General features: G+C 38.0%; 1 protein-coding gene across 1 annotated transcript in view; it reads right to left on the reverse strand.

Moving 5' to 3' along the window:
• Window positions 1–18971, reverse strand: part of jarid2b (jumonji and AT-rich interaction domain containing 2b) — a 125091-nt gene that overhangs the window by 17645 nt on the left and 88475 nt on the right. Inside the window, exons 4-5 of the mRNA XM_016494059.1 lie at window positions 11274–11443; window positions 1993–2160 (exon numbers count right to left, since the gene is read on the reverse strand). Coding sequence (XP_016349545.1) covers window positions 1993–2160; window positions 11274–11443 — 338 coding nt within the window. The remainder of the gene's footprint in view (window positions 1–1992; window positions 2161–11273; window positions 11444–18971) is intronic.

Below are 18971 nucleotides of genomic sequence, written 5' to 3' on the forward strand. Positions count from 1 at the left end.
GGCTAGAGCAGTGCTGATTGGGGAGAACGGAGGTGCGCTCACTCTATCGGTTACCAACTCAACGCAGGCAGTCATGCATATGCTCTGGAACAGAGTAATATCGCGTCCATATCGCAGGCTATGCTATTAGGAAATCGCAACGTCTCAAATCGCGATTTCGATTCGATTTCGATTAATCGCACAGCCCTAGTTGGTAGTCTACATACATAAAACCTCAAGCCTGTAAGGAACAAGAAGCAAATTCCTGAACCTGGGCCAATCTGGAGCAATCAAGATCAATTTAAGGTGACTTATTGCTGGCTGAGAAATAAAACTGAGCTTATTTATTCAAAGCTGAGTGAACAAGATTAGGCGAGTAGACAAGACAGTCCAGGTGCACCAATGACATACTTCTGTCTATGTAAGTTGATTTAATGCATACTGATCTTGATTTCTCATACTATATGTAATATGCAAACCGGGATTCGGACTATACGTCTGGACGCTTCAAAGAAAAATTGCTCACAGCAACAGAACTACACTAATGTGTGTATTTGTAAGTTTATATATAGTTCCCAGCTTGACGTTCCGATTGCTGTTGATGACACTTTAACACACTCAATTGAACAGGCGCTTGGCTTTCAATTATCTGCTGACAGACTATTTTTGTTTTATAACATCAAGTTTCATTAACACACATGCTCCCGCAATACCTTGCTGCCCTTCTTTAAACTCACACAGCATCTATTGAGAGTATCAACCAAGTGCTCAAACTGTCATATAAGGCTGTTTCCTTCATTTGTTACGGGGGTGTGTGAGTGTGTGTAGCGTACAGCGACGTGTTGCCTGCCGTTACTCGGCACAGCTGTGAGCTGAATGCATAAACACCTTGTTACCGCCTTTCCTACTAAAGTGATAATTGGAGTGGAAAGATGGAAGCGTCACGTCCCACTCCAACACAACATTCCCATATCCACACAGGAAGCAGCAAGTCTTCTCTCTCGCTACACATGTACAGCTCGCAGAAGATATTTACACTATAGTTCAAAAGTTTGGGGTCGGTAGGATTTTTTTTTTCGATGTTTCTGAAAGAAGTCTTGCATGCTCACAAAGGCTGTATTTACTTTATCAAAAATATTGCGAGTTAAAAAAAAAGTGAATATTTTGTGTAATATTGTAAATTCTATTACAATTTAAAAGAAGTGTTTTCTATTCTAATACAATTAAATACGTAATTTACTCATGTGATGCAAAGCTTAGTTTTCAGCATCATTACTCCAGTCTTCAGTGTCACATGATCCTTCAGATATCATTCTAAAATGCTGATTTGGCACTCAAGAAACATTTATTATCATCAAGGTTGAAAAGTTAGTGTTGCTTAATATTTTTGTGGAAACCACAATACGTTTGGTTTTTCAGTTTTTTTTTTTTTAATGAATAGAAAGTTCTAAAGAACAACATTTATTTAAAAAATAAATATTTTATAAATGTATGCATCATTTTATACATTTATTGCATGCTTGATGAATGAAAAAAAGAAAAAAAAGAAGAAAAAAAAAAGAAAGAAAAGAAATTCTACTGATGCCAGACTTTTGGTGTATATTAACTAGGTAGACTAACTGTAGGTTAATATAAGAGCTGGACTAATTAATTGCTTTTTAATTGGCATTTTAAGATTGTCGGCCAGTTTGAGCAATTTATAGAAGTTTAAATCTTAATTTTAAGGCTGCTAATCCATTTATTTGTTTATTTTTATTTATTCATCTTATTAAATCACAATTAATTGATATATATATATATATATATATATATATATATAAAGTTTTGCTTAGAGATCTCTAAAATTAAGATAATAATGGGACTATTAAATGTAACTTATGATAATATAGCATGCTTTTACAACAAAAATACTAATGTAATTGTAAACTATAATATAAAAACAATTGCACAGTGAGTTACAGACAAACTCTCTCTATTTTGCTGCATTTTTTCTTTTTTGCTCTTTGTTCTTACCGAAGCCATTAATCTTGCTGGACGGTTTGCCCTTCTTGGGTGTAGACTGGCATGACGTAGATGCCACACTGGATGGTTTCACTTCCTCAATTTCATCTTCATCTTCCTGATCCTCCTCACCCTGAGAGCAGCCGAAGTAGCCCATGTTACTGGGTAATGCCGGTGAGCCTGAGAGGGGAGAGAGAGAGAGAGACAGAAAGTGTTAAAGGAAGCCACAGGCCCAGTGCATTTACTGAGAAGTGGCCAAAGGAAATGGGATAAACCGGCTCGACCTTGTAATCTCAGTTTCTATTGCAACCGTAATCCTCTCAAAATCAGATGCTGCTCTGGATGAGATTAGGGACTGTCGCAGCCGTTGGAAGCCTGAGTACATTACACTCCTCTGTTTCTGTGTGTGCTGAGTGGAGATTTGGAGCCACCAGTGACTGTGTCTGACTGATGTTTCTCTTTAAGAGAAACTATGTTTTAAAACACACCAGCTGATAACCAGCAGCATACTGCAAGATTACAGACCCAAGTGAGGAGGACCATAACAAAGCACTGCTCCTGGATCAGGCAAAGCTCGAAAGCTGAAAAGTTCGGTGTAATACACATGGTGGATGAGCAAATAATGGTATGAAACGTTTTACCAATGGACTTGTAAAACAAAACCAAATCAAACCCAAAACCAAAACAAATTAAACAAAACAAAAAGAAAAAAAAGAAAGCAAACAAAAGCAAAACAAAAAACTAAACACCAAACCAAAACCAAATCACACTAAAACAAACTCACCAAAAAAATACAATAAACAAACAAACAAACAAAAAATAATGACCGTCGTTTTGACCAAAGACTTGTAAAACGAATCCAAATCAAACCAAAGAATGCAGAAGTTAACCAGTCCCCCCCCCAAAAGAAAAAGCAAACAAAAAAAGCAAAACAAAAAACAAAACACCAAACAAAATCAAATCAAACATAAATGATCAAAAAAGCTGAAAATTTCAGTGCAATACACATGGTGGATGAGCAAATACAAATACTACTACTACTAATAATAATGGCATGAAAATTTTTGACAAACAACTTGTAAAACAAAACCAAATCAAACCCAAAACCAAACCAGATTAAACAAACAAACAAAAAAAAAAATCAATCAAACAAAAGCAAAAAAATAGAATAAATAAAAAAATAAAAAAAACACCAAACCAAAACCAAATCAAACAAAAACAAACAAAACAACAAAAAGTGCAATACACATGGTGGATGAGCAAATAACCCAAAACAAAACCAAATTAAACCCCCAAAAGACCAAACAAAACCAAAAAACAAAACCAAATCAAACTATCCAAAATCTAAACACAATTTTAATTATTATAATTAATTCAATTAATGTATTTGTTTTTATAATTAATTATAGAATTATTATTAATGTATTAACCATGATACCAATGTGTTTTGTTGTTTTATTGTGCCACATTTCCAGCCTTCCCCTCGCTCTGAGTGTCTTCCTCAGTCACACATCACGTTACCTAGTCTTATCAATATTCAATATTAATATATCAACATCAGTATTTCTCTTCCAAACAGCACAGGTGATGTATGTCAAATGCCTGTTGCCCATTAGCTGACCCTCCAGCCCTATCAGCGCTTAAACCTGCACTACTGCACGTCTGCGATTCGGCCGCACCACACCGGGCAACAATTATCATTATCTAGTGCTGTTCTCCGCCAGCCTCATGAATGAAACATGAGTGTGTTGGCCACGGCCCTGCGAATGTGCTCTCATTAGCTCTCTATTAACGTGAAGCTGCAGCCGGCGCGGGGCTGCACTGGTGATGTCACTGCATACATGCAGCATTTGACATGCCACATTAATGCTTATGGTCTGTGTGACAACATTTATAATAGCAATGGAGACAGCTTGACTGTTTAGGGAACAAATAAAATGACTGAATGAAGTAGAAACTTAACGAGGTGCTGTTAAATGGATGGCTGTAAAAGGGCTGAGAGACGAGAGAAAGCCAGAATGCTGCATCACTGGTGTTCACTGGTGAAGCGGTCTTGTTATTGTTCATTAAAATGGTAACCCTTTATTATATGGTTTCATTGGTTAACATTAGTTAACTAAATTAGTTAACATGAACTAACAATGAAAAATACTTCTAAACCAATTATTATTGTAGTTAATATTTCAGCATTTACTAATACATTACTGAAATAAAGACTTGTATCTGTTAATTATTGTTCATTTATTATTATTATTGCTATTTAATTATTTGATAACACTTTATTTTAAGGTGTCCTTGTTACACGTTACATGTACTTACTATTATAATAACAATAAATTATGCATAATTACATGCAAATAACCCTAAGTACATGTAGTTAATTAATATTAATCAGTACTTAAATGTATAATTACACCGTAACTAACAAGAACAAGAACACCTGAATTAACGTGAACTAACAATGGACAGTTGTATTTGTATTAACTAACATTAACAAAGATGAATAATCACTGTAAAAATGCATTGCACATAGTTTATTAATATCAATTAATGCACCAACGTTAACTAATGGGACTTTATAGTAAAGTGTTCCCACTAAAACTTAAAATAAAACGATAAAAATTGCTTTCAGTATTTGAAATAAATAAAATAAACATTAGATGAAAAGCTTAAACTTGAAAAAACTAAAGAAAAAAAATTTGCCTTGGCAACTAACTGAAATAAATGTTACAAAAAATACCAAAACTCAAGTAAAAATTAAGTTAAATAGGAAAATAAAATAAAATAAAATGTATTTGGGTTATTCAGCATCAGTGTAATATTGTGTTCATGCACCCATTATATAAAAATAAACCAGTTAGAATTGGATATTAGCTAATATTATGATTTTTACTTGTAGAATGCTGATAAAATGTTGAGGTAAAATATATAAAAAATGTATAAAAAATATTTACTCTGATCACCTCATATTCACGATCACATTCTCCACTCCAAGGATTATCAGTATGAATGATGCCCTTCGTGAGTTACAGAAAGAACTCCTGATAAAGACATGGCTAATGTCACTTCAATATGCTAACATATCCACCTTATTTTCTCCATAAGAGTGGGCTTGGCCATTTGTGAATTTAATGTGTCTGGCTTCCGGAGTCCTCCGCTTCCAGCTATTTTTAGTTGTACAAAACAGCTCGTTTTGAGGCTTGATATTTCAAACTGGTGTGTCTTACCACATTCTTTTAATGTATTATGCTAATTATGAACACACTGGTTTGTAGTGTAAACCGTTTTACTGTTTACCGCACTTTGTTATTCTTCTCGTTAATTCCCTATAGCGGCTAATGAACCAGAAGTCTCGCACACTGACAGAAAACGGCTTACTTCCGCGTCGAAAAATAAGGTGGATAAATCAGCCTACAGGACTATAGTTTTGAAACAAAGCCACTTTGATGGTTACTCCATGTGGCAGAAGACAAACAAATATGACAGGATCAACTTTCAGTCTTCACATAATTCAGTCACAAACAAGTCCAAACAAACAAACCAGGCACCTGAAGTTATTAAGAAAATGGCTGCCATTATCATTATCTCACACACCCATAATGTGGGAGTAAAAGGTCAAAAGGCCAATAGCTCACAGATTGGAGGGTCATCCAGGGTCATAAAAGGGGGTGGGAAACCGCTGGGGTTTCCACCATTTTTTCCTACCTTTAGATGCTCTGCAAAACAGGACACTAGCGACACTATAATCCGTTTCATGCTCCCCCGAACGGGTCCCTGGTTCAGGCTCTCCCCACAATGTGGCTTACTGAGTGCCCCAGGGAATGCTGGGTAGGGAGTCGCCCAACTATAGCAGCCGGTCACTGGCGTCAGGGGTGCACAAACCGGATTTTTGATAGCAATCATGCATCGTCTGTCATGCCTTCTCCCCTCAGCTTCTTTCTCCAGAGCCAAATCTAAATCTGTCATCTCCCAGAGAGAAAGAAAATCAAAAACAGACCTCTCCCAATCCCCAATTATGTGTGCTCTCATATTCACAGGCTGACACAGATCATAATTAAAGATGAAGGCATCCATTACAATTGTCATTTTTAATTCAAGCACAGACGTAATTACAACTGCAGTGTTCTACTCCGGATGCTCTTCTTTTGTCCTGTTTTATAAAGCCAAAGAGGTTCAAACTGAAGCTCAAGAAGAACCAATCAAAATCTAGCTGAGTAGCAGCCCTCGCTCTGATTGGACGTCTGGTTGCCGTGCGGAATGTTTTGATCAGACACATGGTTAGAGGGAGCGAGGAAGTTTCCCTAAAGAGATAGTTCACCCACAAATAAAAATTCTGTCATTTACTCAGCCTCATGTCGTTCCAAACCTGGAACATGGAACAAAAGTTGAGAGCTTTGAAAAACGTTCCCGCTCTTTTCCATAGGCTACAATTAAAGCATAATAAAGCAAAGTGAGAAATAAGTGTGCTTAACTGTACTGTGTACTTGTAATGTACTTAAAATCTTAAACATATAAATAAAAAAAAGTACTTGCATATAATACAGATTAAATAAAGGCCACTTAAAGAAACTACACTTTCTCAACTGTTTCTTAACACACTTAAGCACACTTTTAAGTGTACTTTGTCAAATAAAAAATAAAAAAAAAGTTTTTACCTTAAATTACATTTTAAATAATTGTTTTAATAATGTTTTTCAAGCTTTAAAGTACACTTAAACTGATGTTTACTATCATACTAAAGCACATGTAAATTACTTGATAATGATTCAAACTGTTATTCAATATTACTTTCAATATATATATACAGTATATATGTATATATACATATATACATACAAACAGGTTTGAAACAACATGAGGGTGAGTAAATGATGAGAAAAACTTATTTTTAGGTGATTTGTATCCCTCTAATAGAAGTACGAGTCTCCCAGGTTGAGATCTTGACCCAAGGTTGTCAGGGCTCCTGTCAGGTTAACAGGTTTTCCAGCAGGTCAAGGTATATGGCAGTTGAGAGAAGGGATGTTAGACCGTTAACAGCCCCCCTGCTTCGCTCTACACTCTATCCCCTCTATGTGACGGCATATGGCAGTATGGAGTGCAGTAGAGAGCAGCGAGTGAGAAGAATAAGAGGGGACATTAAAAACATTGTCTCTGGGCTGCGGCGGCAGCAAGAATGCGAGGGGATTATGGATTATATCTCCTCTAATTTACATTCCTGAATGTCTGCAAATCCATTAACCCAGTTTGCCCTATGCTTGAGGAGTCGCTGGGAGAATTTAATCAGCCTGCTGCCCCACCGCCAAGCCGCACACGTCAGCGCGCTTAATTGAATTGAAATCAGCAATCTTTGTTCTTTCATAGCTCACAGCGCCAGTACAACAGCTTCACGCCGACACTTGTTTGAATGCGGCTGCCGTGGCCTGAGAGATGTAAATAAGTCTTTAAGACAGTCAATGATATCCAAGAGACACTGGAATTGAACTAAATGCTCATGAGGACATTCAAAGGCACATAAAAATACAGTTACAACTGCCTGTTATGTAACACGGGCAATAGAGTACGTTATTAATTTACCCATATCTCCTTACCTACTCGAGTTCACATCATGAGGAGTGCGTATGCCAGGGTTTCAGCATGTTTAAGGAAACAATTTAATAATACTTTATAATGATAGTTTTACATAACTTTTATATAAACAATATAAAAATTAAAAATGAATCATTTAAAACATTTTGCAAGAAAAATGGGGGGAAATTATGTTTTATTATATGATTTAGCACCACATTTATTTGGTAAATAAATAAATAAATGTATTAATTTATTCATTAATATTTGTAGGAATAAAAAATATATTTAATAAATATGTATGTGTGCCAGTATACAAATCCATATTGATTTAACAGTAATATTTACCTACACACTAAAACATTTTATCTTGTGTACAAGGTTACTCAGGGATTTCCGTGAACAGTTTGGACAGTTTGGACAAATCACTGGAATAATTAATTGAAATGTACAATATGAAAAAAAAACTTTCCAGCTCTATCTGTGGAGGAGAATTACAATAAGAAATGTCTTCTTATTTTATTAAGACCTAAAAAATAATCTTTAAGACCATTAAGGCTACTAATGTCTACTAAGCTACTAAGACTTCCTATACTATTAAAGATACTGAGGACTTAGAGGATATAACAGGCATGGACTTCATCTGCACAGATGTCTAGATTGCTTGAAATCTTTTTTGTAGTGTAACTCACTCAGACTGCTCGAATACACACACACACACACACACACACACACACACACACACACACACACAGGAAAGTGCTTTGTCCAGGCTTTAAACACTCGTCAGGATTTAAAGTGGCATGTAGCATAAAAACAGAAACGGCTTACGTCAGGTTGTAATTCCTGCATTGTGTCTGCAGCGCATTACTTTACATTGCATCAGAAGACACAATCTGGATGTAAAAAAAAAACAAAAAACACATTTTAAAAACAAAAAACACTCCTAATTATGCTGTTGATATCTCAAAAGGCAGAACCCCAGAGATTCCGTCTGTTTAAGACCGAAAAACTTTTCTTTTGAAGAAACCGTCAAGAGATTTTACCACCTCGCATTAATCACAGCCTGCACTCTACTCAGCAGTCGCACACGGCGGTCCGGTTAAATACTTTCTCTGTGTCAGATAAGAGCTGCGTTTCACTGGCAGTCGGCCATAACTGAGCTATTGTAGGACTGCCCATTTGACCCTGGCTGTATTTACCCAGAATCCATTGATCTGTATTGACCCATCCTCTCTTTACCTCCACCCCTGCGAAAGATCAACACTGTCTGCTCACAACTGCCTCTCCTTATGGCTGGAACAAACATGCCAAAGTAAAGAGCCCTCTGGAAGATATTGAATGTCAGGGATTCTTTGAAGGATAAACCGACACATGGCATGACAACTCTATACTTCTCACAACACCAGTGTATTGTAATGCCATTTGGGCAAAATTACGCTCCACACACACTAATATACACACCAGCCTCAGCAGGAGAGTATCATCTATAAATAATACCACTAGGAGGGCGGTGTATGGTTAGTGAGGTGCGGCCCATCGTCTAATTGCCGCTGTGGAAAAAACAGCTAGGAGAGTCATTGAGAGTTGAGGCTGATACGTAATACCCTCGACGTGTGGCTTTGGCCTCTCCATGACCTCACACACTTGGCCAAGTCAAGTTAAGGCCAAGTCCGAGAAGACCTGAGCTGGCCCGATGGCGTACACACATCTGATACAACTAGCTAATGTTTCATACGGTACCGTCACTCACACAATCACATGATAAAGACTACTTTTATAGAAAGCAATGGCCATAAATTGTGGCTAATGGACGTCTTGCTTTTGGAAAGCATGTTACAGGACATTTCTGGGCTGCTATTCTGAAATCCTGGGGAGGAAGGAAAGTTTATACTGAAATGAGGCAGTCTAAACCGTCTCCCGCAAGGTTTAAGTATTATGTTGTAAAAACTCCGGCCAACGAATAAATTCAAGGTCCAGCAGGCTTTCGTTTTCAGGTTTTTGAACAGTATTAACGGAACATTCTGCTTCCACTTTTCCTACCTTTTACACATCTCAGGACATGCATGAAACGGGACAGAAACCTTTCTGTTTTGACCGTTAAGTTGAAAAACTGTAGGCTACACTTCTGATCCTAGTAAATGAATTTAAAGAGTCAAATAAATATTAATGTACAATAAAAAAGGGCCTCACATTAACTTTACAGACAGCTAAACGCAGATAGAACTGAAATCTATTGAAAATCTTGTTTTTTTTTGTCCTGATCTGGGAGGTAAATCCACAGAATGGGATTGTGGTAAATGTCTAAAACCAAGTTCCATTTATTAATTAATTAATTTAAAAGGAGACAGGTAATAGTGTTTTAAATAATGTTCAGTTTCAATTGTTTCACTTCATAAAACCTCAATATATTGTCAAGAGCCACTTTGTATTGTCTGATATGCTTTTTTTTTTTTACTCTCAAAGTGACGGTAGCCATTGAGGACCATGGTTTTAGCTAAAAATCTTCTTCACAGTTCTACTGAAGAAAAAACGTCCACTACATTTGGATGACCTAAGGGTGAGTAAAATTCAAAAATGTTATCTCAATTACATTTTTGTAGTCTCAAATCATTAATTGGCAATGAGGCTCCAGGCTACCCTGAAGATTTTAGTTTTACCTGTTCTGTGGTTAAATATTTGAGCTTCACTCTATAGAAGCACTGTGCACTGACCTTGGAAGTGGGAGGCACCCATAAATCCCCTGTGAAAGGCATACCCTGGTTCACGAGAGGTGGGTGTGTTTGTTGAAGTGTGTGTCCGTGACACTTCAGGCTGATAACACCTCCATTATTCAACATGAAACGGCTAGTGTGATACCTTCTAACTTTGAAAGTCAATGTTTGTGCAGCAAGTGCACTGGTGTTCAGGTGCCATGAAGGCCACCTACAACTCTGTCATGACACCAGACACCGGTGCTACGGTACAGATCGCATACCTGGACACCAGGTGAGCAGGACAGAGGTGTCGGGCCAAGGCTGTATGAAAGGTTATTACAAAGATAAAAATTAGTTTTGTTAAAAAACCAAACGCTGAAGTTCACAAAGTGGCAAAAACGAAAAGCTATAAATGTGCACATCAAAATGAACAGATGAATGAAGAGTTGGTTTTTACACTGTTCATCAGTTTAATAAATTTCCCAAGCATGAATTATGACCATCGCACGTGATGTTGAGGGGCAAGTAAATCTAACACTGGTGAAACCAGAAACACTGCAAAGCCAATACAAAACACATTAGAGCCTTGTTTAGTATCTGACCTGCCTGAAAACATAGTCTAAACAGTCTAAAAAATAACTCCTGAATATTTTCCAATTAGTCATGCTGTAAACTTGGCAAATTCAGTGACTAGTTGTTTCTCTGAGTGGACCCAGTCCATGTTGCTGGATACCCTATAATGATGGTAGTTACAAAATACTGCTAAATGTAGTGGCAATCACACCTTTATAGCACATTTAATTGCCCACAAGGACTGCAGTGTGCAGTGTTAATCTTCAACTTTGATTGTATTATTTTGTAATACATGGTGCAGTTTCTAATGAAGCATCGTAGTCAGTACATATTGAGTTGCTATGTTAGAAGAGATGGCTCAAATTGTCTTGAAACAAGAGCAAAAAAAAAATAGTAAAATTAAAAACCAAAACCAAAATAAATTAAAAAGTGGTAAAAATATGGATGGTGAGGCAATACCTCGAAGGCATATGAATGTGAGGAAGTCTTCTGTCTTGGGCTTGCGTCTGGAGAGGAATGTGATATGTGTGAGCGGCGTGGGCAGAGAAGGGTCGGCCATCTTCACCGGCGTGGTGCTGGGAGAGTTGGGTTGAGACTGAGCAAACTTCCTCTGTGCATGCAGTCTGGGCCTAAGAAAGAAAGAGAGAGAATGGAAACAATAGATTTTAAATACACTTGCGTTCTATCATATAATGGAGAGTTTATGGACACATTAGAAAAACGTTTCTTCTGAAAATCCCCACTTGGCACTGGGACTCCGATAACGCTGCCCAGAGCAATAAATTCATCTTAATGCATTTGCTCTTGTGATGGTAAAACTCCACTTGGGGCTTTGCTGTTGCCATGACTAATTCAGTCGATCTGGAACCCATTCAAACACGTTTTTGGTCTGATTAGCACACAAGAGCTGCTACTTTACATAGTTATCCAAATGCTGATAACTGGGTTGAGGACTGGAACGATATAGGATAAAAATTCAAAGGTATTCACACACGTTTAAGCTTGCTGAACTGAAGAAGTTTTACTTCTGAGTTTAACTGAGTTTACATCTCACAATTCTATGTATAATAAATCTCGTAATTCAGATTTTTCCCCCCTCCAAATTCTGGGTTTACATCTCACAATTCTGACTTTTTTATGATCATTTGTAGTTTACATCTGACACATTTTTTTTCTGAAATCTGAGCTTACATCTCACAAATTGGACATTTCTTCTAAGAATTTTTAGTTTACATCTCACAATTCTGACTTTTTTTTTCTTCAGAATTGTGATATCAGGAGAAAATGGGTGTCCATAGTCAGGATGCAGTAGTAACATTAAAGTAAATAAACAATTTAACACTGTTTTAACTGTTTTAAGTTCAGTTAGTGATCATGTTATAATTCTAATAAAATAGTGAAAATTGATTGCAGTTTGTGTTACGGACACTGTAGTGATCATCTCTGATTCTAGAAACATTGCTATTTTTCTCGCACATCTCAAGAATCAGTGCAGACAGTCTCTGTGAGTGAGTGAGTGACTTGACAAAACGACACTAACGGACACTTCCGAGATGTTGTCTAACTCTTCCTCTGAATGTTGATTCACGTCAAAGCTTTGAAATGTAATTAAGTTCTCCATTACGCTCTGCGAAGACTTCAGCAGCAGCTGATGACTGATAAATAGTACTAAGGATAAATCAAACTGCCAACTTTCAAGGCCTCTCGTACTCACTCATCACAGCTTCTCCTTTTGGAGACGTCTAACTCACTGACTCCACATTTCAGTTCAGCTCTCCCCGTGAAACAGCACGGAATACTAAAAACAGTGGAAAGTCATACGTCTCAATTCCTCCTCCACCCTCCGCATGCTGCCAGAGGAGGCACGCGTTTACGCACTTTCCATTTCAGCTGCATTTCATAATTTTACCCACACGCACTCCCCTCAGTCCACGCCTGATGTTTGCTGCCAAATATGCTCTCCCCACACAGAATTAAAGAAAATAAGGGGGATGGGTAAAAGACAAACATCATTCACTCCTGTACAAATTAATCTCATTCAATCAGAGGACCGTGCCTGAGATAGCTTGCCAAGCCCCGGCAGCTTTGACGAATCCGCAACGGCATCGCTAATCAATTCTCACAAGCGCTGTGTTCGGCAGACAGATTGTTTCTCTCTTTTTTCTTTTCCAGTCTCTCATGGCTGTGACTGATGGAACAGGCACTATCGCTATGCCACAAAAAAGAAGAAACTCTGCAAATTCTGTTCATGATGTCTATTTGGCATCAATTGAAAATAGACATCCTGATTAACTTGACATCTTACTGAAGCATTTATGAAGAATATAGGTCTATATGTACTTTTTAAGACAGCCCTTTTGTAATGCCAAAGGCCCAAAGGCTAGGAAATCAAGCAATGACTGAAACAAAATCAAATTGTAATGGTGAAAGCTGAGGGTCTGGCAATTAAATGTGCTGAAGTCTGGAAGTAGACAGAAAGGAGGAGAAAAATCAGACTGAAAGCCTCACAGACTTGGATATAAACAAGAAATTACAATGAACTCTAGTTTATTTACAGGGGGGAAAAATTGAAGTGTACACAAAATTAAAACACACCATGTGTTATGTTTCAAAAAGACGCATAATCACTCTCTAAACCGGCATCATCTGTTCAAATGGGGTCTGCAGCTCCACACCCAAACATTGACATTAATTAATGGAGATTACACAGGCAAAAAGTTCATCATAACATTGGAGATAGCTGGAGGACTAGATGAGTGAGATTTCAGCCAATAAACGTAAAAAAAGCGTAAAAAAACTAGACTATAAAATGTTGCTGCTAGATATTCAACAAAGCACTTACAAGCCGGCCAACTGTCCCATTACTTATTGATTGCTAAAGTGTTCCAGGCAGAGGTGTAACCTCATTTAGATTGGTCCAGGGGAGAATTCGTACTTTGCAGGAGAAATAAAGAAAACAATCTTTTTTTTTTTTCTCGCAATGGTTGTTATAAGAAACCTAAATATTTGTAGGAGTTGAAAACTGCAGCTTTAGAAGTATTAATGCAACTAAGCACCAGAGTAATTCTGATGCAGCTGTGCAAAAAAAGTATCCAGTAAAACAACGAAGGATGTCACGGTTCATCGAGTCAGTCTAGACTGCTCTGAATCTCAGAGACGGCCTGCTTTTATTGGACAATTTATCCTATCTGTTCCTCATTACAGGGTATAATGGCCAACTGTTTGGCATGCAAGTATCCAGTGACAGAGATAGAGATGCATGCTGGGATAGCCGACATGAGCGTAATCCCTACACACTATACAGAGAGCATTTTGCAAAGTCTATTAACAAATCTACACAGTCTAAATACAGACCTAACATGATAAACTCAAACAGATGAGGGAGAAACACAATACAGTTAGTCCACACAGGAAGTCAGGATTTTCCTGGGATATTGTTTGGCTTCATGCAAATGTGCAAGTTCTTTGAGAATTAAAAGAGAATGGTTATGATAACATCTGATGACTCTGATCAGGGGCGTCAGACTGGGGGTAAAACCAGTACTGATTACCAGGGCCCCAAAGGAAGAGAGGGCCCTTGAAAAGTATGGAATATATTTTATTTTACCTGGATATTTTCATTTCCTAATTAAATTTCATAATGAATGTCAGATGAAACGTAAATTTTGTGTATTGGCTGAATAACTTGGTTGATTGACTGACGGTTTCATGATCCCACCCCCCTTGCTAATGCGCCAAATGGTTTAGTCCATCTGCACGCAGTTTGTTTATGTTAGTTGAGCATCTGGTGGAGCGCTGTAGAAATGTCTTTCTCAAAGAAAGCCAAATCAGGCCACCAAAAAAGAAAGGAAAGACAGGAGAAGTTAAGAAAACAAAACGAGGGGAAACAATTGGTTACTGACTTCTTTTCAAAGAAAGGTGAGCACAAACTAGAACACGAAATTTATAGTGCTAAACTGCTTGAATATCCCCGCGAATCCGCGATCGTTAGTGCTAAAAATGAACTGAGACAACCCACTGAAAGAGCAGAACATACACTTTCAGATGGCAATTTGGTTATACATGTAATCTCATTCTCAGGTAAAGGCTACATAAATAAACTGTACACTAACAATGCTGTTTGCATACAACACACCATTATAATAGCGTAATTTTGAAACATGTTTAATTTTAAATTAATAGGCTATAATATCTAAAATTAGCAATAGTAGGCTAATCAGTGTCATAGGTAGCTTGTTAGCTCATCGGTAGCTACAGGTGAAACTCGAACAATTAGAATATTGTGCAAAAGTTCATTTATTTCAGTAATTCTAATATATAATATAGTTAATATATTAATATATTGGTATAATGGTCTAACTAATATATTATAAAGGAGGTAGAGCTTTTTCGCATTTGGCTCCCAAACTCTGGAATAGCCTTCCTGATAACGTTCGGGGTTCAGACACACTCTCCCTGTTTAAATCTAGATTAAAGACACATCTCTTTGGCCAAGCATTCAAATAATGCATCTCATAATCTTTACAATGGAGCCAACATGTCAGGGAAAGTGAAAAGTGTGCAAGCTGAGATTTTAAAACAAAACCCACTTGCTACATACTCCCCCTGTGCTTCCCATACTCTCAATTTGGTGGGTGTACATGCAGCTCAGTCATGCCCCGAGGCCTCAACATTGTTTGGCAGTGTTAATCGCCTATACAATTTCTTGCATAGGGCCCGGGATCTTGTGCAACGCCCCTGACTCTGATACTCTTAAAACTATACACATTGATAGATTACTTAAATGATTGCTCTGCTCCAAAATCTAGTGAGTTCCCTAGACAGCTTTTAAAGGCATTGTGAGCATTCAAAATGCAAAAGCTGTTCCAAAAGATAGAAAGCAATGTTATTCTGCTTTCCACGATATGTAATTTTGGCCAAATTTGTAAGACAGAATCACATGCATCTTTTGAGAGACAATCACAGAATGAATTGCACTGAGCTCAATGAAAACAAATATATGTATTTCTTCAAATACTGAAAACTCTTGACAAAAATAGTGGCATCCCATTAAATTTGACTATTGTAGAGTGTTCAAATTCAGCACCTTGTGAAGGTACGTGATGTTTAGGATTTTGCCTTAGAAGGTAGTCGCCTAAGTAGACAGTAGACAGCACATGAACTTGTTAGATTTTAGAGAGTTCCGGTGTTTTCAAGCTCTACATATTTTCCCAGGACTATCAGGGTTATGCAGGAGTTGTGGCTGTCCCCAATTATAACGTGTCTGTGCAAATTCATGATGCGCTCCGAATAAAGCCAGCCTCCAAATGAACTTAGTTTCAACTTCAAGACTCTCCTGTCAACCGGGAAACAATGATATATTGAGCCTTCTGTATTTCTCAGAGAGAGGCAGTCTGTAAATTGCAACATGAGTGATGGAGGGTGGAGATGGGATCTAACCACATCCTCCAGACAGGATGGGTAAAGAGGGCCATGAGAATGACTGATCTGGGCATTCCGGTTCCGCTGGTCTTACCCTTCCTCAGCGGGCGAGAGACACTGCGACACAATAGCCCCATGGAGCTTCCCAGCCTGTGCACTCCTTAATGGGACAGAAATGGGTTCTCTTACAATGCTAGTCCTTTAACAAGAGGCTCATGCATAATTTACAGCTGATAAAAACCACAACGGGGTAAGGTCACTCCAGGAACTAGGGCTCTGATCCTATTACCATTTAGCTCATGGTGAAAACCCATGATGAAGAGTTGTGACTGAGGTCAAGTTTAAAGGGTAATGGGCGCATTTATGTTAATCTCTCTTATTGTATAAACAGAAATGACTAGAAGACATCCAGGAATTTCAATATATCCGCCTCCAGTGTCACAACGTGCCGTCCACCAAATCCACCTCTAGCTTCAATGTATCTCTCCCTTTAAATTCTGCCTCTGTTTTCAAAATATCTACCTCCAAATTTGCCTCCAGTTTTTATATATTTGCTTACAAATTAGTCTACAGTTTAGGGTATCTATCCTGCAAATCGGCTTACAGTTTTCAAGGTTTTCTACTTCCAAATTGGTCTAAAGTCTCTGGCTCCAAATAGCCGCTTTTCCACTTTTGGGCCAGTGCGAGCCAGTGCTTTAAACGGGTGGGGCTAATAGCCTCGGGCCTGTAGCACCGAGCCCAAAACCACGCTGCGTTTCCACCGTCGGGCCAGAAGCTCCGCTGCGCTTCACTAAAACACGCCCTTTACACACCCCTCTGGAACAACGTCACGCAACCCCATCATTTCACTAACAAAGAGAAGTTATCAGAAAACTAATAAGAAATAAGTCACTGGAACTCGCGCGATCACAAAACGAACATGATTAAAGCAGCCGTTTGTAAGCATGTTTTGGTAAAGATTTAAATCCAAAAGCATCGATGTTTTACAATAATAAGTTATACATTGATCACAATGAATTAATTTATCAGGATTGAAAATTAGTCACACAGAAATAAAGCGGTATGAACCGTTATTTCACAAAAGAAAGAGGACACATACCATTCAGTCGAGTCTGGTTCTGTTTATTTGTAGTCACAGTATACATCACATTTTGAAAGAATTATCATTTCTATATTTTTTCCATTAAAAATACGACCTGAGTAGCAGAGGGAGCTCCCGAACAAAAACCATTATTATATTTTTATGATGTGGAGCTAAAGTCTCGAGACGAGACTTATGACAGATAAAATATGTTACTAAGTAAATACACGATTGTGATAGAGAATGAGAAGCTGACGTCTGATTTCTTTAAGCGGTCGTATTTACCATGTTTACTATGGTAACGTTAATGGCTTGTGTGCATAGTCTTTTGCATCGCTTATAAATATTTCTGCCTTGTATGGTGATCATAATCCACATCGGATCTCAAACAGAAGTTATTTCAAACACTTGCTGCTGTCTGAAAGTGAGTTTTGAGCTAACATTTTTTAAAGTCTTTAATGCTGGTGTTATAGCTGTTATAACTTTATGAAATGATCCACAGCGCTGACACTCTCCAGATGCGGAGAAACTCCACCTTTGTTCATAACCACCCCTCTAGCCCTAGTTGGCCTGCTTTGGCCCAAGGTTTTCGTCGGTCCAAAAAACCCTGGCCGTTGGCCCCGAGGAAGCACAGACGAGGCACAATCAAGCCCCGGAAGTGACAGTGGAAACATGACTGACCCTGGCACGCACTAGCATGCCCGCTTTTGGCCCGACAGTGGAAACGTGGCTAATCAGTCTACAGTTTTCAAGTTACTACCTCCAACCGATTGGTCTATAGTTTTCAAGGTCTATGCCTCCAAATTAGTCTACAGATTTCAAGGTCTATACCTCCAAGTTGGTCAACAGTTGTCAAGGTATCAGCCTCCAAATCAGTCTACAGATTTCAAGTTACTATCTCAACCGATTGGTCTATAGTTTTCAAGGTCTATGCCTCCAAATTAGTCTACAGATTTCAAGGTCTATACCTCCAAGTTGGTCGACAGTTGTCAAGGTATTAGCCACCAAATCAGTCTATAGATTTCAAGTTACTATCTGAAATTTAGTCTACAATTTTCAAGATCCATGCCTCCAAGTATGTCTACAGCAGAGGTCTTCAACTTTTTCTCCTGTACCCCTTTTCCACCAGCAGGAACCAGGTGCTAGTTCAGAGTAGGGCTGAAACGATTCCTCAAATACCTAGAGTAATTCAAATACAAAAAAATCATCGAGGTAAATTATTTGCCTTGAGGCTTCATTTAGTCAATTTACTGTAACTACACACGGAACACCGTGTTTCCCCACGGACCATTATTACTGACGCACAACCTGATAAACCCTGGACCAGAACATAGACTGTATAAAAACAGGGACCAGACTTTTAAAAAAAGCACTGGACATATTTAAGACCGTAAATCAATATGGTGGCTAGTTATAATGTCCCTATGTTAGCTATGTTTTGTGAAAGACTAAACGCCATTGTGCATAAAAATACCACAGATTTGTGGTATTCAAAAGATGATGCACACTTTTAGAAAAAAAAGGCATTATAAAGGTAAAAATGTCCATAAAATGTAAAAATCAATTTAAACTTATTGGAACAGATTAATTTCTATCACTGCTGTGAACTGACCCGCACACAGAATATGAAGGATATCAAAAACAAGTTTTACACA

The sequence above is a fragment of the Sinocyclocheilus anshuiensis genome, unplaced genomic scaffold (assembly GCF_001515605.1).
Source record: "Sinocyclocheilus anshuiensis isolate Anshui unplaced genomic scaffold, SAMN03320099.WGS_v1.1 scaffold1240, whole genome shotgun sequence".
NCBI lineage: Eukaryota > Metazoa > Chordata > Actinopteri > Cypriniformes > Cyprinidae > Sinocyclocheilus > Sinocyclocheilus anshuiensis.